At 38.4% G+C, this 23,447-nt stretch overlaps 3 protein-coding genes across 4 annotated transcripts in view; 1 reads left to right on the top strand and 2 right to left on the bottom strand.

Moving 5' to 3' along the window:
* LOC146673786 (uncharacterized) overlaps nucleotides 1–4,922 on the bottom strand; it is an 11,790-nt gene extending 6,868 nt beyond the window's left edge. The window contains exon 1 of the mRNA XM_085391581.1: nucleotides 4,829–4,922. Within this exon, the coding sequence (XP_085247707.1) occupies nucleotides 4,829–4,877 (49 nt within the window). The 5' untranslated portion in view covers nucleotides 4,878–4,922. The remainder of the gene's footprint in view (nucleotides 1–4,828) is intronic.
* On the top strand, nucleotides 2,454–23,447 carry LOC146673784 (butyrophilin subfamily 2 member A2-like). Of its 2 annotated transcripts, XM_085391590.1 has the most exons (8): nucleotides 2,454–2,728; nucleotides 2,806–2,978; nucleotides 6,905–7,060; nucleotides 18,167–18,266; nucleotides 19,136–19,477; nucleotides 20,510–20,791; nucleotides 20,872–20,962; nucleotides 21,275–23,447. In XM_085391590.1, exons 3-8 carry the CDS (start codon nucleotides 7,055–7,057, stop codon nucleotides 21,324–21,326), a joined length of 873 nt encoding a protein of 290 aa, XP_085247716.1. In that variant the 5' UTR covers nucleotides 2,454–2,728; nucleotides 2,806–2,978; nucleotides 6,905–7,054; the 3' UTR covers nucleotides 21,327–23,447. The 2 variants fall into 2 exon arrangements, with proteins under 2 accessions (XP_085247716.1, XP_085247724.1); XM_085391598.1 differs by lacking the exons at nucleotides 2,454–2,728; nucleotides 2,806–2,978; nucleotides 6,905–7,060 and adding an exon at nucleotides 16,993–17,269.
* Nucleotides 6,563–16,286, bottom strand: LOC146673785 (uncharacterized). The gene is made up of 6 exons (XM_085391575.1): nucleotides 16,148–16,286; nucleotides 12,705–13,055; nucleotides 10,290–10,503; nucleotides 9,641–9,705; nucleotides 8,679–8,795; nucleotides 6,563–7,525 (listed from the first exon to the last, which is right to left on the bottom strand). Exons 1-6 carry the CDS (start codon nucleotides 16,194–16,196, stop codon nucleotides 6,861–6,863), a joined length of 1,461 nt encoding a protein of 486 aa, XP_085247701.1. The 5' UTR covers nucleotides 16,197–16,286; the 3' UTR covers nucleotides 6,563–6,860.

The following is a 23,447-nucleotide window of genomic DNA, read 5'->3' as shown; positions in this document are numbered from 1 at the left end:
TGCCCTCCTTCTGTGTCTCAGTCCCTTGTTATCCCTCTGTGTATTTAAGCCTTGTGTCTGCCTGTTAGTTGCTGGTTCATCTGCGTTATCTCCCTACAGCATGTTATGGTTTTCTCTCTGTGTCTTCCTGCATCTCTGTTTCTGGCTTCAGGTTTGTTTTATGCTTAGTCTTCCCAGTTTAGGTTTTCTCAGTTCTGTTTTTTCGCCACCGTCGCCTTTTTGTATTTTCAATCGCCACAAATAAAGCTACCTCACATCAGCAGTGCCTGCATCTTGGGTCCTTTACTAATTCTACACGGCTCGCCCCACCGGCCTTGACAGAATTCTTCTTCTTTCAGTCACTATATTTATAACTTGGGCTTGTTTTCATTTATTTCAGTTATGCAGTTAACAATCAGACAAATAATAAAACAAAGACATGATTGTTTTTTTTTAAAGCTGCACTGGATAGCACTACTATTCCACTGACTCCTATAGGATGGTATTGCATTTACTTGTAATAATGAGACCTTGGACCTTATTTGTGCAACCTTAAAGGAATTGAACTTTTTATTTTGCCATACTTATCAGTTTTTTATACTAGTCAGTTTCCTACTTGTGACCAGATTGAGATATAGCATTTGCATTTGCCAATTGCTGTTTGGCTCTTTAAATTATTCAGTGGCTTGCATTTGCTTTCTTGCGCAAGAACAATTGTTTGCTTACGCAATCTTGTGTTTTTCCTTCCTTGATATGGCAGCAGATATCATGTCATCATGATTGTCTCATCAGGCTGCACAAACGTGAGATGATTTGCAGCCACCGACTGTAAAAACTATAAAATAAAGAAGGGCTGAGTGACTTTCTTTGAGCAACACTGTATCACTCACAAATGGCAGTGCATAACCAGATAAGATAAAAGAGATGGTTAATTAATAATGATCGAGGAATTACAAACAACTGTAAAACCAAAGACAAACTCTACCACCTCACGTGGCAGATAGAGAGCGCTTCCTCATACTTTCAAAATCAAGCAGCATAAACAAAAGTTAAAAAAAAAAAAAGTCCACTGCGTCAGACTGACAACTTCATAGTTTTATGCTGCGATAATTTAGTGCAACAATGCATGTAGGAGATTAAATAAACAAGATCCTTTTTCACTTGTGACACAACACAGGTAATAAGATAATGATTATTATTAGTAGTGATAGCTAAACAGTAAAGCTATGGGTTTTTGTTTTTTTTTTACCTATGGCGCTCATTCCGACTGTGAGACTGATGGAAACTCCAGAGAAATGCAATGTAATTGTGCACATCTAGGAAATCTTTCGATGAATATGCCTCAAGAAGATTTAAATCATAAAAATCATGCTAACATTTGTGGATGCAAGAAAAATGCTTTAACAATCAAATACATTTATTTTTAAAGAGTGTTCAATTAGCTATACTTCATTAATTTCCAGGACATTAAAAAAATGCAACACTGTACTTATTAACACCACATCACCAGTGGATTAGCTTTCAAATAAAGATCTTACATTTCAGGAGTCCCCAATTTTTTAGATTGTATAGTTGTTTCTGTTAAAGGTTTTTCCATAAACATTCTTTAAAAAAAAGTTCTAAATGTGACCCGATTAATGTTGATTGATGTTGCAAAATTTTCCCATAAATTTCCATTAAGGGTGCTTTGAGTGCTGGATCGCTCTTGTGCCTTTGCTTTAACTGCATAAAATCAAAGGCAGCTTGGTCTTTGTGACTGAAACGATACTCAGAGTTAGATACACAAACAACTGCCACAAAAATAGTGCAGTGTGATAAGGCACAATAGCAGCAATCCCTGTAAACATACAACTATTCAGAATATCTGGACAAGGGACAAACATTGTGGTGCTGCACACTTTCGGGTTTCCTGGTTGGGGTTCCTTTGATAAATCATAGGCGCACCAAATATTCCGGGCCACCCATGAGATCCAGAAAATTTGGCTGTTGCCCTTTAATCCAAGTTAGCAAACTAGCACGGACTCTCAAACGACACTAGTAAGGAATAACAGTAGCAGTAGTAAAATATTAAAATATAACAATATTGTAAGCTGCATTATTACAGTGATGATCACATGAAACAGCCGGAGGCATAAAGCAAAATCTCTGCTCCCGGAAAAATATTTGCACCTCTTGCAGAAGAACAATGATTTGTATTGTTGACATAACCTTTTGCATACATCCTACCACAAGGTATAAATGTGAAAACAGGTCTTAAGTTAATCCGACTCATGAGTGGAAACTATGCAATAACTTATCTCATATTCCAACACTGTGAATGCAAGAATGTGTGAGTCATACCTAGGGATGGGTATCGAAAACCGGTTCTTGTTGAGAACCGGTTCCCACTGTTTCAATTCCTTGGAATGGTTTGCCATTTTAACAAACGATTCCCTTATCGATTCCAGTCGCCCTGAATGACGTCACCACGTTGCAGAGCGTCATTTACCTGGCAGGAAACATGGCGGCTCAAACGCTAAAAAGTTTGGTTATACTTTACAAGAACGGATGACAACAGGGCAACTTGCAATACTTGCAAAGTAGATACTTAATTTAAGGAAGGAAACACCACGAATATGCAAAAGCATTTGCTCACAAAACACGTGATAGCCTTAAATGAATGTCGTGTTTTTAATTCTGCTCCGGACTCGTGAATCTCAGCCCAGCAGCAGCGGTAACGTTTGCACGTCCTCTCCCGTTAATGCGGCAGGTAAATAATCAACTAACAGTGCATATTATGTTAGCGCGATCTGCCTTATTACAAACCTGTCATTACTGTGCATTTAGGTGACCATGATGAGAGAGACAGAGTCTGGCTGGCTCAGATGCTGGCAGTTCTTGCTGCAGTCTACCGGTAGCATCTCCTTTCAGGCCAGGATAGACGAATGTCACCGAGCAGTGACTAAGTTTGTGGTAAAAGGCTTGCACCCATTTGCCACAGCAGATGCCCCCGATTTTCGGTAAGTGAATGTGTTTAATTGTAGGCAGGGACATTACTGGATATTCTTGTGTAATTGCTACAGAATAATTTATGTTATACTTTGTTATTGCTACAGAAGAATATTTATTTTATTATTTTACATTTACAATTTTTTTCCTGGGGACCCTGTGACACCCCATTGAAGAGCCGTAGGCTGGATCTCTTAAGATCTCACTGTTGGGTTTGTAAGGCTATGTTACGCCTAAATTTCTATCTTGTTCAAAGAGAAGATATAAAACAAAGTTCTAAGCTAATCGACCTTAGTGTTCTCCTTTTTAAAAAAGAATCGATAAAGAATCGAATCGTTAAACAGAATCGAAAATGGAATCGGAATCGTGAAAATCTTATCAATATCCATCCCTAGTCATATCTCCCTCGTATCACTCTGTGGGCCTGTAATTACTGTTATAATAGCAATAACACGAAGGTGGTTCTGTCAACATACAGTTTATGATGTAATTGCATTCCCATGTAAACATTTTGCACTTATAAAAAGATTTAGGAAAATCCAATTAGAATCGGGGACTTTGTTGGGACACCGAGGCCATCTGAGAGAGATAATCTCTCCAGTGTGTCCTGGGTCTGCCCCGAGGCCTGCTCCTGGTGGGACATGCCTTGAAGACCTCACCCAGGAGGTACTGTCAGTGCGCCCCAGGGCAGCTGTGGCTACAATGTAGCTTGCCATCACCAGTGTGTGAATGTGTGTGTGAATGGGTGGATGACTGAATGTAGTGTGAAGCACTTTGGGGTCCTTAGGGACTAGAAAAGTGCTATACAAATGCAGGCCAGTTTGCTTTTACACTCAGCTGTCTCTTCACCACAACAGACCGGCACAGCATCCGCATCCCTGCAGCCGCAGCACCAATCCGCCTATTGATCTCCCCTTCTCCTGTCACATGTGAACAAGACCCCGAGATACTTAAACTCCTCCAATTGGGGCAGGAACCCGTCCCTGACTCATTCTGAGACCACCCAGTTGAAAGCCTTCCGCCACTTGCTGCACCTAGAAATTCTGTCCATACACATTACGAGCAGAATAACTTTTATATCACTCCATTTCAGGCTTTTACACTGGCTTTGTGTCAGGTTTAGACTTCAGTTTAAAACCTTGGCTCTTACTTTTATCCTTTATGGCTTTATGGGGTGAGGTCCCCACCCTTATTGTCAAACTACTTCACCACTACTCTCCGACGTGGTTTCTTAGGTCTTTTTTTAGTGATTTCACATGACCACCTGAAAAACTATGGATCCAAAACTTTGGAGCAGCCTGACATATATTCTTGGCCTCCTTCACTCTGCAGGCTGACTAAAGGAGGCAGGAGAACCAGCCTAAAACTCATTTGTTCAGACAGGCTTGTGTGTTGTTTTATGTGTATCTATCTGGACTTTGTAAAGCACTTCTTTTCTTGAAATGTTCTGCATCAGATTTTGCTTTTTTACTAAACAGAATTACTGTCATTACTCTAATATGCTAAGCACAGGAAATGAGTTTTCTGGCTCCATTAAATAGCTTCACTTGTAGTAGACGGTTTGTACAAACAACAGCAAGACTATCATTTTAACAATAACACAACGATCTTCTTGCTGTCATGTTCATGGAATTTAAAGCTGGTAAAACAAGTTTGTCTTATTTGTTATTTAGCCTTAAACTTTGTGTTACTCAAACGTACAAATCATGGACATTTGCCTCTTTGCTCTTCTGTGTAACTTCATTTGTAATCTTTTTTGTCATTACCATTGGGATTACATAAATTTGCAGCTCATTTATATAGCTATAGACACATGTAATATAAGTAATAATAGCAGCTGAAGTAGTATTCCCCTCCTTACCTGTAAAAAATAGCAGCAGCCTGGCACACAGAAAAAGGCGCTGATACATCACCAAGGGGGAAAGGCTGAAGTTTCCCTTTAGTCTCTGAAATGGTATAAAAGTTCATAGAAAGTGTACACCGGTCTGAAAACAGGACGAGCCCATTAAAGATGGTACGGTAGACAGGACGCACAGAGACACTGCCTGGAGTTCATTCATGAGGTTTCACTATCGGTGTGTGTGTGTGTGTGTGGTGCGTTCAAGTACACTCCGTGTTTATAGCTACCTAATGTGCTAAACTGTCATTAAAATATAAAATAAAATACAGTGATAAAAGCATTTTGTGCTACCAGTTTCACTGTAGCACAATGGACTAAACTTGCCACTTGATGCCTTGACTTTTTTCTTTCTTTCTTTCCGTTTATGAGTGTGGGAGAACATTTTCTCCCTCCACACAAGGACGTTCCAACCTGAATATATACACGGATGACACAAGTCACATGACAATGCATTGGGAAAATGTATGAAGTGGTTATTTTTGACTGTGAATGCACTTCAGGAAGCCTGAGGCATATTCTTGAAGACTACCTAAAGAAATTACAAGAAACATTGCCTAAGAGCGTTCGGACTTTGTACCCATTTGTGTTTGTACTTTTCAATGTATTAATCGTTGTCGTCAGTGTGTGCAAATTCAACAAATGCCCTACAAACTTTACAAACTACAACTTTTTAATTTTAATAATAATAATAATAATAATAATAATAATAATAATAATAAACACAGTTGAAGACATAAAAGTAATACCAAAGACTTACATCAATATACATTATAGATATGAAAAGATACAATGAAATAAATAAACACTTAACACCTGGGTTAAGTGTTCCTGGTGGAGTCATCTGACACTTAAAATCGGGGCAGCGATAAAAGCATTTCCTGAGTAAAAAGTAAAGTCAGGGAAATTAGCTCTGATTCATGGCAGCAGAAAGTACACTGGGATAATCAGGGCAGCAAACAAAGGCACAAATGACCTTGTGCAAAACATTAGCAAACAAGAATGATTTGGGAGCCTTTTTCTTTTTTTCGGATAACAAAACATTTTTGTTACATGAGCCACTGAAACAGAGCTCAATGTCCAATGTTTCATCTATAAAAATACAAACATATCAATTTCCATTTGCACAGTTTATGCAAAAACATAATTGGAAATATATTTTTTTTTCCTCAAGCACATTAATACATAACAGTATACAAAAAAATACAATAGCAAGTAAAAAAAGGCTTTAAAGTGCAAGAAAAAAATTAGCTAAAATTATTTCATCTATTGGAAAAGCACTCCTATATGTTAACAAAGTGATGGTGAAATGGCCTGCATTTGTACAGGTTTACTAGTCCCTAAGGACTCCAAAGCGCTTCACACATCCAGTCATCCACACATTCACAAACTGGTGATGGCAAGCTACATTGTGGCCACAGCCACCCTGGGGCGCACTGACAGAGGCGAGGCTGTCGAACACTGGCGCCACCGGGCCCTCTGACCACCACCAGTAGGCAACGGGTGAAGTGTCTTGCCCAAGGACACAACGACCGATACTGTCCAAGCCGGGGCTCGAACCGGCAACCTTCCGATTACAAGGCGAACTCCCAACTCTTGAGCCACGATCTCCCCACAGAGTGTTAACAATGTTAACAAAGAAATGGTTTTTTTTCTCCAAACAAACAAAAAGATACAAACTAGCCCCAACTCTTAATATGAAAGTAAAAAGAAACAGCCTTTTATATATAAGCAAAAGTATCGCAAGCACCATACATCATGGTCTGGTCCCATTTTTTGACTGGTAATGTAAAGAAAAAGAAAGAAATCATGCTTAATATTAAAAACATTCAAAGAACAGGAGACACTGCAGCTGACTGTCAAGCCCCTACTCCGTGCTTCCATCACTGGTGTGAAATTTCAGTTTCTAGTTATTGCTCAGTTAAGGAGTTTCAGTCATTTAAACCGAGCAAGCATTGTCTTGCCTTATGCTTGAAATGTACAGCTTACATTTCCTTTACTTTTCATTTCTTAATAAACTTCTATGTTCATCTTCTTCAGGTAAATTTCTCAGGAGGCTGTGACGGTTATGAAATTCAGCTAACTGTGGAAGTACTGACGAGTGTCTACGCTGAGGATGGTGGGTGCTTTGATGGGGTGAGACACTGGAGTTGATCATCTGGTGGCTACTGAGAGCAGAAGAAGGGTTGGATGTTGGTAAGTGTAGTTGTAAAATATCTGGACTGCTGTACATACGGTGGTTTCTTTGAGATATGTGACCAGGTCCTGGAAAGCTGTTTTGCCTTTTGATGATAAGCTTTGAACCCCTGCTTTTGGGTAAGTCATCAGATTTTGGAGTTTTAAAGCTGGTTGAAACTGAAGATGGGTTTGGATTGTACACACTGGTCAAGCTCTTGTTGTCAGGGCCGTGAGTTAACAGTAGTTTGGAGGGTTTTGAAACGTCTGCTGTGGTTGTGGAATGACATTGGACAGTTGTTCCACTGTTGTAGGAAACAACTTTGCTGTCCTCTAGTTTTTGGGTCTCATCTTCGATAAGAAACCCAGACTGTCTTTTCATCTGTCCAATGCTGCCATTTACCGAGCTGTCTGTGCTGTTAACTCTTGTCGGGTGGAGGAGGCTTTGATTTGATGTATTTCTGTTCACTGGCTGCTTTACAATAGCTGTGTAAAATAAAATACAAAAAAGCTGAATCATCTTGTGGCAAATAGAATTCAAACTGTATAGCTGGCTATAGGAAAATTATCCAACCTTTCACTTGATTTATGACTTCAGTAAAACAAAACAAAACAAAAACTATGATCACTGTACAGACAAAGGAACTCCAAGAAATACACAGATCAGGCAAAACAATATGATCACCCATTGAATATTGTTTTGGTCCCTTTTTCACTGTCAAAACATCAAGATGTTAGAAAAATGTCTTTCAAGTCGTGGAAGTTGTGAAGTGGACTGGACTGGACTTCTTTGCCCAAACACATGTCACAGACGAACAGATTGGATTGAGCTTCATAAACCATTCATGATCCGTTTTTGCTTTATTACGTTGTGTATTATGTTGCTAAAAAGTTCAGGGAACCATTTCCACGAAAGGGGTACATGGTCTGCAAAAACAATTCTTAGGTAGGTGGTACGTATCAAAGTATTACCCACATGGGTAGCAGGAGCAATGATTTTCCAGCAGAACAGTATAACAGGATCTGCTGCTTGCCTTTTTCCAAAAGTACATTGTGGTACCAGGTGTTTCCCAAGTGTTTCCCAGTGTATGTATTCATACACCTTTTATCAGAAACAAAATTAACTTTAATTAATTCTTTAATTTGAGCTCCAGTAGCTCGTCTGTTGGATCGGATCGCGCATCCATCAGTGAGCCTTGGCTCAACATGAACTCGTTGGTGCTCTGACTTCGTCATCTAGCCATCACAATTTAGGCCCAAACTAATGCTCAAATGCCTATACCAGTTGTTCCTGCTTCTGACATTAAGTTTGAGGACAAATGTTCACTTGGCTCCCACTTATCCCACCCACTTACTGGTGCCATGTCAGTTATTATTAATGTTATGCCTGATCAGTGTATACTATTGAGTCAGTCTCAAAACTCCTGAGTTTCCACCTTAAAGACTTGCACTTCTGTCTTTGTGTTCTCTATGTAAAGAGCAGCTACATTTTTCTTCATCCTTAAAACAACAACAATAAAAAATAAAACACCAAAACCACTTTGCTGTCATTTCAAAATGTTTCTCAACTGCTCACTGGCAGTCTATATCAATGGCCCTTGCTATGCATTTTTTTGTATAATTCAGAACTGTGACTCACCAAATCTGAAGCATTTTATGCATGAAAGGGCAATGAATCCAGCTGCAACTAAGAAAAGAAGTGCTGTTCCTCCAATGGTGATGGCGATAGTGTGAGGATCAGACTTCATGCAGACACCTGAAATGACATAACATTGTGTTGACATATGAACAGATAATTCTCAGACAGACAGACAGATCTGCCAACAAAACTCAACAGGACTCCAGACAATGTCAAGAATAGAGGCGATATGCAAACTGGCAAGCATGTGGTGCAGAGGCTGTACATAGGTTGTATTGGAGTAAAGATACAATTTGTTATCATGATCTCTAAGCAGCACAGTGACACGGTGGTAAGCACTGTTGCCTCACAGAAAGAATTCAATTTCAGGGCGGGGTCTTTCTGTGGGGAGTTTGCATGTTCTCCCTGCGTTTGCGTGAGTTCTCCACAGGTAATCTGTCTTTCTCCCAGCATCCAAAGACATGCATAAGCGGAAGAGAATGGATGGATGGATCGGTTTCTAAGTATAGATATTTTGGCTAGAACTACATTATCAATCACAGGTGTGTTCTGCGGTGCCGCTGCAGGGAAGGCAGACGCACCTGTGCATTGCAATCAGCCTAGAATCTGTGTAGGGTCGTATGTTTGGGGTTCATCGTTGATGTGTATGACTGGCAGCCAAGCGTGTACAACAAGCGTGACAGAGATAATAAAAGATGCGCAAAGCATGAGGGTACACCCAGATCTGGTGTGGATTTCTTACAGCTTAGAATAAAGACAACAGTGGGTTAGGGTGTCAATCCTGGTGTGAAGTGACATGTGGAAAGCAACAAGAGAGCAAATGGTTAACATAGGGGTCATCTGATAAAACTCCACACACGAAATCCCAATAAAACCTACACATAAACCCTAAATAGATAGCAAATGCATTAAACAAAATGTGAATATGGGTGTTTGAATGCACACGTGAAGATCTGGCATACCTGGTATGAGGATCTTTGTTTCCCTGGTCTGGTTAAACTCTTGTAGATGAACTCTGCAGGTTATACTGTTTGACAAATACACAGTTTATAAATCACATCATATAAGTGAAAATCTAATTTTACAGTTAGTTGGTTAAACATAATCTGCAGTATTGTGCAAAAGTCTTGAGCCAGTCTACGTGCAATAAATCACTGCACTTTTTCCCACCTAAAGAATTCAATGGGGGGAAAGTGCAGTGATTTATTGAAAAGTACAAACACAAATGGGCACACAGTCTGAACTCTCTTAGGCAATGTTTCTTGTCATTTCTTTAGGTAGTCTTCAAGAATACTCATCGGGGTTTCTGAAGGTCACTGAAATTCTCCTTTGGATGTTTATTTTGTGTTGTGTCATGATGATCTCACAGTGTGAATATAGGGGTCCTGGCTCTCAGGAGGCCAGTCCACAGCAGATAGGGTTACACTACACGAGAACTACTCCTGACAGTTACTTAATGAGATTAAAGCCAGAGAAACAATGAGTTCTGACGCTGCGTTTTCCTGTTGTCCTATCAGAATATAAAGAGAGAGATTCAAGACTTTTGCACAGTACTGTAATAAAATTAAAAATGCTTATCCAATTATTAATGTCTAAAAAAATATGTATAACCTGCTGGTAGCTCTTTGCAGAGTGACTCTTTGTGTCACAGTGAAACATCCACGGGCATCTTGTTGTCCTTTGGGGTTTTCCCCATAGATGTTCTTTCCATTGTCATCCAGAAATGTTACCTGAGGCTCTGGCAGCCAGCATTTTGCTTCACAATGCAGAGTTATGGCATCACCCTCCGCTGAAATCACTGAAAGCCTTGGCTCAGAAACAGCCACTGTAAAAACAACAAAACCAGAAGGTGTGATCATAAATCTTCCATCCGATGCACCTGTCCTTATTTCTGATAAACCTGTTATTGTTTTTATGTTAAAGTTACATCTATGACGTCAATCCCACACTTTATAACACTCTTGGCTTCTGAAGAAGAATGAAAGACACTAAGTGATACACAGACAATACAAACTGCTTTTACACAATTAAATTACACTATTTATAGACAGTGTCAAATCACAACAGCAGTTGCCTCAGAGCGATTTAAACTGTAAGGTCACGACCCTATGATAATTATATGGAGCTGTGCTTTTTATAAAGTAAACAACTTTTCTAAAGCTCCTTGAAATTGAGCGTTTAAGTAGATGAGTGTCTCCTCCTATAAAAAGACATCCTGAAAGTCTGTTCCTCTGATGAAAGAAAGATTATCTCATGTGAACCAATCCTTAACCATGGCAACTTTTACAGAAGTTTAAATCTTACATTGGACAAATATTATTAATAGTATAATATGCACTTCTGAGCAAGGCCAACTGGCCATATTCCCAGTAAAATAATGAAATAAAGCTGGTGTCATTTGAAAGTTTAGCACACACAATTTACTTTACAGACCCCCCCCCCCAAAAAAAAAAAAAAAAATGATGCAGGTATCACCATGGTTTCTGGTTGTGTTAATATTTTTCATTCATTAGGGACAAAAATATATCCAAATTTGTAACAATAACAGAATTTTATCAACTACCCCTGGCAGAGGTTTGGTGATGCAATGGTTGCTTGTTTAAGGTCTAATGACTGTGACTCAACTTCAGGGATTTAATGAAGACACGAATGAAACAAGAATTTCAAGAAATGCAATAGTCTCATTTCCTGTTTTTCATTATTGGCAGTGGCAGCTTGATTTAATGTCCACATTTGGTCTAAATCACATTTAAACAGAGAGACATGAAACCAAATGAGGACACACCGGATATGTTCTTCCGGTCCAGCCCACAGGTGGGCGATTGCTACATGAGCAATGAGGCTAATGATCAACCAGTTCAGCCTGTTATGAAACACCCAACTATTAAAAAGAAAAGAAAAAAAAAAAAAGAGTCAAATGTGTACACACACTGAACTCAAAGGACATTCCTGTGGATGAAGCTGTTGTTTGTACTTTAAGCTTCAGAAATGACGCAGAATACAGTCGCGTATTTTTAACCCATAGGATTAAATGTTATGTACACAATGTATTACTTAAAGAGCAAAGTGGAATTGATTCTCGGTGTTTTTCATAACTGCTACTATATTTACAGCCTATACTCGGGATACTTGCCACTAAAGTGTGATATTTAGCTGAAAGTAGTGGCTTGTTCTGTGTTTAAATAATCTCTGTTCTGTTCCTTCCATTTGGAAATCTGTTTAAAGTTTCCTTTTTTGGATCTATTATGTTATGTTTTTATCTTTGAACTCAACTAGAGCAGCTTTGTATATGTCACAGTCAAAATATGGTCTACTCCTCTTTTATTGGTCGTTGGTGCAACTCTTCTGTTCAGCTCCACTGTCTAAAAGAAGCTAGTTTCCCCTGTTTCCTATGCTTTCGTCTGTTGACCTCCATAAACAGAACATTTGAGCAGAAGGAAAGTTTGCTCTAGCAAGATAGTGGCTAACCTTATCAACCAATAAAGCTCGATACTCATCAAGACTCATTTAACTTTGAAGTAGTTTTAGACTGTTGACAACCAAAGGCTGAAATGTGAGAAGTTTTACAAGTGTGTGGATTTATGGACGTATCATTGATTTTTATTCAGTTGCTATACGACCCGAAGAATGGATTCAGATTTTTAGGTATAATTAATAGCTCAATTGTTTATTCAAAAGGAAAATCAAATAGATAGAAGATGAAATGAGATACAGATGAAGAAAAGAAGCAGCTCACAGATACTGTCTATGTTTAAAGCCAAGAGCTCTGTGCTGTTAGGGGTAGGGTCAACTTATATCAATGACCACCATCTAACCTAGCATAAACTTTGTGGAGCATAGTTTATCCTCCTGTAATTCAAAATTGTGCCCCTTCAAGCTCTGACTCTAAAGTAAAACCCAGATCCTGATCGCATGTTAAATGAATTTAGCTGAATTGGACAAGAATCCAACATTTAAGTGGGTGGAGCACACTTAGGCAATTCAATGGTGAACTCTTTGTGTAGAAATGAACATGAGTGGACATACCCACAAACAGCTCCACTGTTGAAACCTTCCTGGCGACATTTTTCTGGAATACGAGGCACTGGTACTTTCCAGTATCAGACACCTGCACATTGGAGATCCGTAATGAGATGTTTCCATCTTTGAGCTTTTTCATGATGAGGCTTGTCCTGTACTCGAAGGCTGGATTCTTCATCTCGTAGGCCTCACAACCATCCCGGTACAAGAAGACAACATTTGGCTTCAAGCCTTCCTTGGACCACTCAACAGTCGGAAAGTCTTCCTTGTCAGAGATATTGAAACTGCACGGTAGAATAACATCTCCACCAGCAAAGGCAAGAACGTGCAGTGGCTGATCCTGAGCAGGGGATCCACCTAGAAAAAAGAAAAGAAAAGAAAAAAGAAACACAAAAAGGATAAACAACCATATTAAAATGATAAAAACTAAAGTTATTGAAGTAGGCAATAAACAATGTGAGTAAAACTTTACGCCTCCAGGTGGATTGACTCCTATATGTTATTCTATAGGTGAAGAGAGCACGGAGCTGCAAGGCAAACTCTGCAGTTTACCAGCCTTTTTCAAATCCTGATCAATACTCTGAGTATTGACCAGCAGGATTACAGTTACATTACAGAGACAATCAAGTCTATCCCATATATTTTTAATGCCACATTAAAGCTATAAGGGCATACATCTGTAACAAAAGTACGACATTCAGAAGAGAAAGCCCCTTTTTAAGAGAAAAAAAAATATTCTGACACATTAAACTGTTGTTTTTTTTGTTGTTTCTTTGTTTGTTTTTTGGTGGCATTGTTGATTTATTTTTTCTCTTATCCAGGTTTGGCCATCGTATCTTATTTGAAATGAAAGAAAATTGCCACCCAAAGAGCCCGACAGAAAACAAAGCTGCAAGACTGACAAGGACGTTTTGTTTCTGAGGACTTTGAATGCCACAATCAGCTGCTTGCACTTATTATCTTTTTCACCTGCATAACATTGCAGCAGTACTTTCCTGTGACGCAACAATGACGGCTTAGTCACTCAAATATTCTCTCATCCAATTAATCATGAACTTCTGAATGCACTGCATTTCTGATGGCATTTATTTTTAAATGCATAGTATTTGGTTAATGATACAACTATTGGCACGAGTCCATCTATTGAGGTTTGCACTGGTTGGTTCAGCGTGATTAAGATATTGGCCAGTGATGTTCATGAGGTAAGGTGGGGAAGTCCCCAAACCTGTAAGATGTATACTTTGTACATACATGAAAATGTCCCACACTGTCTCACACATACTCTATGTCCCACACTTTTTCAGGACACAGATAATTGTGACATTTACGTAAGCAAGATGCATAGAAACACACTTTATTTGGTACACCAGTTCAACTGCATGTCAGTGCAAATATCTATTCACACAAATCACATGGCAGCAACTCCTCATTAAGACATGCAGACATAGTTAAGACTGAACATCAGAAACTTTGAACATGGTGCACAGTTCTGCACCAGTTAACAAACCGTACATTTCATTTGATTCAGGCATGCAGTGTGTGCATCTTTAACAATTAAAGAACAATTATGATTAAATGATTGCACATCATTGCTGTTCACAATTATGTTTGTGTTTTTTCCTCTTTCAAGTCCCCCAAATTCCCTCTGCACTAGACTGTGGCATATTTAATTGACATATCTGTTATTTTCTCTTCCTCTCTTATCCATTTATAGATATTATATTCGTATTGATTTGGGGTTACTTTTAAATGCATTATGGTTTTGTTTTTTCAAACTTTGTGAGTAATTACATTAAATAACCATAATTTCAGCACTGGTTAAAAATACTATGACAACAGTGTTTGTAGTAATTATACAGCACGACTACAGAATGTATAATATGAAATCCTGTCTATAATGTTGAAAACTATTATTTTATTCTGAAAATCTCTTAACAACGTCCTGAGATCACTGCAGATTTGAAACTTGACCTAAGGACGCTGAGTTATTATTTTTCAGCTAACTGGTTTGGCATGATTTACACAGGTAACGGCAACAGGTGAAGTTTAAACAAACACTTTCTCGCACTAGTGGAAGACAAACAATCACAGTATTGCTTGGATCCGCGGCACGTGCAATGAAAGGTCATGTTGAGCTTGTGCTGTTAAGTATCCTGTTGACGGCCAGGAATCACTGTTCACCGCTTGGAAAAAGTTAATTTAAAGAAATCCTGAAAAAAAAAAAACCTGTTGGCTCCTGTGATCTTTATCTGATAACAGCGATGCATGACGAGGGCGTTTTGCAGTTAACCGACCTTTTAAATTTTCCTTTCAGTAAAATCCCTAACGTTCTTTGGCACTTCTGATTTAGGGGAGACCGGGATAGTTGTAACGTGGGTCAGTTGTAACACTTCCAATTTCTCCAATCAGGGCTAAGTTTCAAATGATGTGACTCATCCTGTGCATGCCCAATTCAGTTCTGCTATCACATGTGAAAAATCAGCACATTTTGTCAAACACAGACAATTTAACATGAAAAAAAGTAATTTGTATGACAAAAAGTACGTTTTTCTACTTAATTTCAACTTCTAATAGCATTATCTGCTTTGCAGTTAAACTCATCAAACTTAAATTATGTTATTTGTATGTCTGTGGGGATATATTCTGTGTAGGTCTTTAGTGCTAATGTTTTAGCTGTTGGCTGTAATGTTAGCTAGTTCATGGCTATAGGAGTCTGGGTCAGTTGTAACAGCAACAGTCTGGGTTAGTTGTAACAATAATGCAGATGTTACAACTTTGCAAACCACACCAAGGTAAACCATGATAAAAAGTAATGGAATTGCGATGCTGGTGAACAACTACATTTTTTCAGCTTCATTGTTATGTTCAAAATTAGTGCAAGAGTTGTAGGTTATAATGCCCACTGAGCCAATGAGGCCAAACTCAAGGAAGACCAACCAAAATTAATGAAATATTCAGCTGCAGAAAATTACATAATTTGTCTTTTTGGGGGGTTGGAATATGTTCAAAAGCTGGATTTCTGCATTCTGTCACACACACACATAGCTACATAAATGGCTCTAAGTGCATTCATGTGTTGAATAAACAAAGATTACACGTTAATGTTTTGTTAGTACCCTTATTTCATTGTGTTACATTTCACCCCAGGATATGTTACAACTAACCCAGACTATGGGGTTAATTGTAACATTTCACTCTTCGTGTTTGAGACCATACCATGCAATGGGTAATTGTGCTGCAGAGAAAATAGCTGCACTATTTAATAGCAGAGACATGTAAATACTTTGCATTACATTTTGAATCCACTACCTTAAACGAGCTCCAATTTACAGACAGAAATGTCAAAAATGTTACAACTATCCCAGGTCTCCCCTACTTTAGTCTTTGACTGAACGTGAATTAAATCGTTGCACTAAACAAAATCAGCATAACCCAGCTCTCTTTCTTACCCATATAGGATGACAGCAGACTGGCAACCACGAAAAGACGACGATACATCCCTAAAGGACAAACGACTTTCCCCCTCAATTACTGAAGAACCAAATTAAATGTTTCGGAAGTTATCATTCTCTCTGCAGACACGAGAAGCCTTTCAGATCAGTGTGATCATACACACTGACTGACACTCACAACCTCAGACTTTTGATCTTGGTTTGGCTGTGGGCGGTGCAGCAGTTACGCTGTTTCTCACCTGCTGACACACTGACGCTTCAACACCAACAAAAAAAAAAGAAGAAAAAAGGTGGTGCTCCTGACCTCTCCAGGGGTCGCCATCTGGTGTTAAAAATGAAACATTACACTCGATTTACACAGTAAACGGGCTGGTGGTGCTTCATCGACGTGTCAACTTTCCAGCTCTATAGTTTGATTCGTGGAGTCTGCCATAGTATATAGTTTACTTATCTTTGTCGAAGCCTTGTGTATTACTTTAGTTATTATTAGGTCTGAGGCAGCTTCAGGCTGAATTACAGAGCAAGTAAAGCACGTCGTTTTTGCAAAACCTCAATGCAATTTTGCACTGATAACGAGGCTTTGTAGGGTGTTTCTGTTCTTATAGAGAGACTGTACGAGTCCAGTTTCACGTTTATGTACAAAAACGTGTTGATCTAACCCAAATAAAATATATTTTTAAAAGAACGTTATTAAATCGATTTATTTTACAGCCTTCAAACAAATTTGTCAAAATATGAAAATGATGAAATCAAAGACCACAGTGTGTGTGTGTGTGTGTGTGTGTGTGTGTGTGTGTGTGTGTGTGAGAGAGAGAGAGAGAGAGAGAGAGAGAGAGAGAGAGAGAGAGAGAGAGCGTTATAGAGAAAAGTGACACCAGAAATGCCATATCAGTGAAAGCTCACGGTAACGCTGAGACACGAGGTTTTATATATCTGTTGCTATATATTTACATATACATGGCATCTGCAAACAACGTTTAGCTTAAAAACACTGAGCTATATTATCGTCGTCACGATTTCCTCGTTTTAGACAGGAAGCTCACGCGGCTGATCGCACGTGACAGTGTAAACAAACAACAGCTCTTGCGCAGCAAGTCGTAGACTTTTGTTCTCTTTGAGGTAAGAATTCCTCTTAAATACTTTTGATTATTCTCATCAGAACTGTTATAGAAGTAAAACACCTTACAGTGTCGATGTAAAGGTTTTAACGTTTATGTGCAATTATATAAATATATCGTAACAAATAATACAAAGAAGAAACAGACAACAATACAGTGAAAGTGAACGTGGTATCCGTAACTTTCAGATAGGGTCCAACAACAAAAGAGGCATCAATGCCTTATAAAAGATGAATGCAAGTAAACAAGGACACAATAGCAGTAAGTCGCAATTCCCAAAAGGTCGATTCTGTCATCCCGCTGTAGCGTTTTCAGTGGGAGAAACATTTCGTTACCCATCCAAGTACAGTCGATTTAAATGTTAGAGTTTTCTCAGCTGACGGAAGGGGTCACAGCAGTTCGGGGGATTTTAAAACCGTCCAACATCGTTTATATGTCTTTGTCGTTTTCTGGCTTTGAGATTAAAACAATAGAATAGAATAGAATAGAATAGAATAGAATAGAATAGCTTTTTTCGCATTATATGACATGATAAAATCACAGTTAAGTATCTCTTGTGAGTATAAATTTTTGATTTAACTTTGATACTTAATGTCATTTAACACAAAAGCAAGAAGCTTATGACTACAGCGACAAAACTAAGTCCGGAGTCAATGCAGAAACTTAACAATCGGTTTATATGAAAAGATCTGGAAGGGGGAGTTCATTGTTTTGAAAGCAAATATAAAAAACGAATTAAAAACGACCAGAAGAGGGAGAAAAAACAGTCAATGATGAAGAAAAGAGGACAAAACAAACAGAAAATGCCTTTTCTCTTGGAGCAAAATCGCACAATTAGCATGATTTATTTTGATTGTCTTTAATCTCGTTAATTTTACAACTTTTCTTTTTCTTTAAGATTTCCAAGATGCATCTGTGGAGATATAAGTTATCGTTGAGAGGCTACAGAGCCATGATTTTACAGCACATGATTTTCTGCCTTCTCCTGATACACAGAGGTGAGTTCATAGTTTTATCAGCATGGTGTCACTTCACATTGCACACGCTGCCTCTTAACTGCGTGCAAAACATTTGTGGTTGAGATCAGTAACTTCCTCCTCCAGAATCAAAGAGCCAACCCACAAAGCCTTTCACAATACAACCCCTATCAAGCATTTCTTTGTGTAGTCTTTTGTGTTTTGAATACTCTTTTCTACTGAACGCTCATTTGATGTCGCCATTGGATTATTAGACATTTTTACTGCATAATTGCATTATATGTTTTGTTATGCAACCTTTTGTGTTTCTCCTTCTTAAACCAAAAAACAGAAGCAAAGGCCACATTTTTGGTTGCCTGAACAGGTCATGATTGTTGTCATATATTATATTATATTATATTATATTATATTATATTATATTATATTATATTATATCGTAGTTTGTTTGTTTTTTATTATATCCTGGGGTCAGATGCCTTCTGTGTAAACGACTGTCATGTGGTTTGACTGCAGTTTACAGTACAGTTTGTACATTTTTTTCATTTTCTTCTCTGAGCTCAACGTCACCAAGGTTAAGTGCTTGGTAAGTTAAGATAAGATAAACCTTTATTAGTCCCACACATGGGAAATATTTGGGTCATGTAAGAAAGTACAAGTTTAAGACGTGAAAAAAAACCCCACAATAGGTTAGATTATTATTATTATTATTATTAGTAGTAGTAGTAGTAGTAGTAGTAGTAGTAGAAGTAGTATTTCCAGTTTGGTCTAATTTTATACAGTATAAATGTCAACTTGTTTGTAAACTGTAAGAGGTTTGACAGTAACTGTGACTTACACTGTCAGGAATGCTCACTTTACTCCGCTGTTTCCATTTTCCATTTCCTCCTCAGGGCGGCCTCTCATTGTCGTTCCATTGCGAGCAGTCGTGGCCACAGTTGGGGAAGAGGTTGTTTTGCCGTGCCACGTTAAACCAGAAATGAATGCTAATGGGATGAGACTGGAGTGGGCGAGACCTGACCTAACACCCGGGTTTGTTTACGAGTGGGCAGACGAAAAAGAACACGTGGTGAACAAACAGCCGTCGTACAGAGGAAGGACATCAGTGGTTAAGGAAAAACTGGAACATGGAGACATTTCACTGAAAATCTCAAACGTGACCATCTCTGATGAGGGAATATACAGATGCCTTGTGCCACAAGTGGGACAAGAGGCCTTCATTAAACTCATTGTTGGTAAGTAAATGCACGTTATATTATTTTTTTATGTCCTTTCTTTATGTATTAATGTGTTTTAAAGTACTTTGAGTGCTCAATTTGAGTTTAAAAATCTCATGTAACTGAAAGAAAAGAATGGAGACACTGGCTTCTTGTTCTCATGGAAACATTACATCTACTCATTACAACTACTTCAGATCAAGTTATCCTTTAGTGTCATGGGACTGGATCCCTGCATGGAGTAGAAGGATTTTTCAACCTTGAGGGAAGAAAGCTTGGGATCCTCTTGTTAATATGTATGCATGACTCAGGATATGTCATTAACTTCGAGAGATCTAATTCTCCACTGATGACCTCAACCAGATCTCAAACCCAAACCATAACTTTTGTCAAAAAAGCAAAAATTAAAATAAGACTTTTTTTTTCTGTGCTTTCTGTGCGGCTTAAGAGGTTAACTTATTTATTGCCCCCTTAATAAGTCAACAAATGAATACATTTATGATCAGCATGCTGTTGCAGTGATACCTCACAGTAGTGTTTTGGGTATTAGCTCTGATGGGTTTGACTGGTGTTTTCAGTGTGGCGTTTACATGTTTTTCCCACAACTGTGTGGATTCTCTCCCAGTACCCCCACCTTCTCCCACAGTCTAAAGACATGCAGTTAGTGGGGTCAGGTTAACTGGCAGTTCAAAATTGTCTGTAGGCGTGAATGCTTTTTGACTTTATGTGTTAACCTTTCCACAGATTAGCAAACCATCCAGGGTGTACCGTGTCAAAATGCAATAATATTTTCTTCAAAATGCAACACTATGATAGTAATTTGCTTTCATAATAACTAACTTGTATAATTAACTTAAGTGTATATGTGTCTCTTTGGTTATTTTAGCAAAGTTGTTCCATCGATTCATTTTCTTCTGCTTTTCCTGTTCACTTTTCTAAATTACTGGTCACACTGATACCTTTTACAAACATAATCAACCAATAACCACAATGTTGGTGCTGTGAATTTAAAGTATTTCTCCTGGTCTTGGTTTTCTTTTCTTTTTTTAGGTGCTGTCTCCTTTCCTAAAGTCACTGTAATAAGTAAAACCAGCAGCAGGGTGGTGTTACAGTGTGAGTCTGCAGGCTGGTATCCAGAGCCTGAGCTGCTGTGGTTGGACGGTGAGGGAAACCTCCTCTCTGCTGGCCCTGCAGAGACCCTCAGAGGTCCTGATGACCTCTATACTGTCAGCAGCAGAGTGACCGTGGAGAAGAGACACAGCAACAACATCACCTGCAGAGTCCAACAGAGGAACACCAACCAGAGCAGAGAGACACACATACATGTTCCAGGTAGATTTCATGATGAAATGCTTCATATGCCATATGTGAAACTACTGTGGTTTTTAATAATGTTACATGATATCTTCCAGTCCCGTCCTGGTCTTTGAAATTGGTCTTAGTTCCGGGCTTACTCGCCGTGTTTCTGAGTATTCTACTGACCATTCACAGATGCCGAGTAAGGTAAACAAGTCTCTCTTTTTTTCCATTTTAAAATAGTGTTTTTGTCATTACAAGAACATTAAATTTTCTCTACTGAGATCTGAGACAACATGGCAAGCATGTCAACAATGTGCCATGACCCTAAACTTCTTTTTTCATTCATGAAGAATCAAAATAAAACCAATTCCAAATAGGGGGTAAATACTTTAAAAAGCCTGATAAACTAAGCCAATATTCAAACACAAGTGAATCCTCTTGTCTGTGAATTGTATACATTGTTCTATGTGACCACAAAGAACACAAAATGACAAGTTAACACTGTATGTTTACTAGGATTCATGAACATGATGAAAAAGAGGTGATGCTCAAGAATCCAGATGTGTAAACACCACAAGGAACAGCTTTGATAGATAACCACACAACTCCAGAGGGGCAAGAACTTCAGATGAAGTAAGATCAGGAAGTGGAGCTTCTGAAATATCTGGAGGAAGCAGGAGAGCAGCTGAAGAAGCTACACATTTCAATGACAGGGAAACAGGCTTTGAAAAAGAGTTTACATGAATACAGTGACTGTCATTGTCAATATCCCTGAACAAAGCACCTGTGCTTAAACAGTCTTCAGCATGGCTTTAGTCTCTCTGTATGTATTTCTAAATGGCAATAACTCAACTCAGTTCATCTGTGCAAATTGATTGTTACATTTCTTACTGTGTTAGATGACCTGTAGTATCTGTTTCATGTGATGAGGTCATGTAATCACTTTTATTGCATTATAGAGAGTGGATATCGTCAATATTTTCATCTGAGACATGTAGTTCTGACCATGAGCACAAAAGGTCCCCTTACCATTCAAACCTTCTGTTTATGAGGGAAACCAGTCAGTCAGACAAAAGTTGGCTTATAGGGAGAGGAGCCAAGAAAAGACAGAAGACGAACTGAAATGTCAAACTGAGGCTTAAAAACAAAGATAAATAAGTATTATTTTGAACTGTGAACCATCCGAAGCTGCTTAGGAGTCCAAGAATAAAACATATTGTCTTGGAAACAAGGAGAATATGCTCCATTTCCCATTCCAGTGCATTATTGTAACTTTGTAACTACTTTTCTGGTTGTAGTCGCACCATTTCAGAAAAAACAGCTACTTTGGGTCTCACCCAAAGTCACAGACTGACAATCCTAGTGTAGCTAATTTTGCTTTAAAATGGCCAATCAGGAGCGGTGAGCCTCAGGATTGGACCATGTCCATGGCCATAATATAGGAAGTAAAATTAAAATCACTGTAGAAACCTCAAAAGACCCAAAATGTTTTAACTTCATCTAGGCAACCAAAGAAGGGCTTCTTACCTCTAACCTACAGTCGATGACTGTCACTTTCACCAGCTGTTAAATTTGCACTGAGTCTAATAATCTGTGATAGCTACAATGCTAAATCAGAAGCAGCACTTTTCTGTGAGGCACCATTCATAAAGGTCTTGTATTAGAAAGAGTTTTCATAATGAATTTAAGTGCCATGCATGGCAGAGTCGATCTGACTAATAAGAGCCAAACAACATCGTTTTAAGGTCTAAATAGGCTATATTTATATACAGTCCAAATCAAGAAAACTTTATTTGCAAATGAGGCAGCACATCTGTACAATATATAATCTGTAGATAAATAATAAGTTAACAGCTTTATTTATTTTGGTTCTCGTTGTATTGACCTATTCTTAATTGTTGTGACAGTCTTCCTTTTTAACTGTATGCACCTCTGTTTCTCTCCTTTAATACCAATTAATGTATTTCTATTGAAAAATAATATTTGTTAATACAATCTTTGTAAATAATACATTCTTTCTCATTTTTCTTAAATATAAGCCTATTTATTTACTGTGCATGTATCTTGTAACTCGAGCAGGTGCAGCTATGTTACAGCTGTGCTACTTAGTGGTGCAATGAGCAGCTCAGCTTCAACTGAAACTGCTGTTTTATTTTATTCTGAGAGAGGACGAGTTGCAACATGTCTCTTGTCATCTTGTTATTCCAGTTTCGTTTTTTTCTTGGAATAAATACAGTTTGGTCGACCACATGCTAAGCCCTGCTTCACTAATGTCATTTTTCCTTTTTTTAAATTTATGTCCTGTCTGGCAGTTTTTGCAATCAGAACTCTGATCTGAATGCTTGTGGGGCCAAACACATTTTACTTTTTGAAGATCAGCTCTATACATTCTCTATTGGCTCCACTTGTGTTTCTTTTATCTGTTTCTTTATTCATTAGTATTTGTTGTTTCCATTATAAAATTTTATATGGTATGGTATTATAATATCTAATCAGGGACAGGAAGAAAAAAATATCTAGGCCACAGCCCCCAAAACTACTGAAAACCTGAGACAACACATTTCTTCGACATCCTGTGAAGAAGGACGGAGGCACCAGATGGGGCAGCCATCCAAGAGACCAGAGGCAAGGGAGGGCTGTTGCAGGGGTGTTATTAGTATCATTATTATTGTCACGGTATGGCATGGCA

Source organism: Rhamphochromis longiceps, linkage group LG3 (genome assembly GCF_057381845.1).
Source record: "Rhamphochromis longiceps isolate RC_006_pf linkage group LG3, R_longiceps_female_GT1.1, whole genome shotgun sequence".
Classification (NCBI taxonomy): domain Eukaryota; kingdom Metazoa; phylum Chordata; class Actinopteri; order Cichliformes; family Cichlidae; genus Rhamphochromis; species Rhamphochromis longiceps.
Note: the sequence above shows the minus strand (reverse complement) of the source record. Positions and strands in the feature narration are given on the sequence as shown.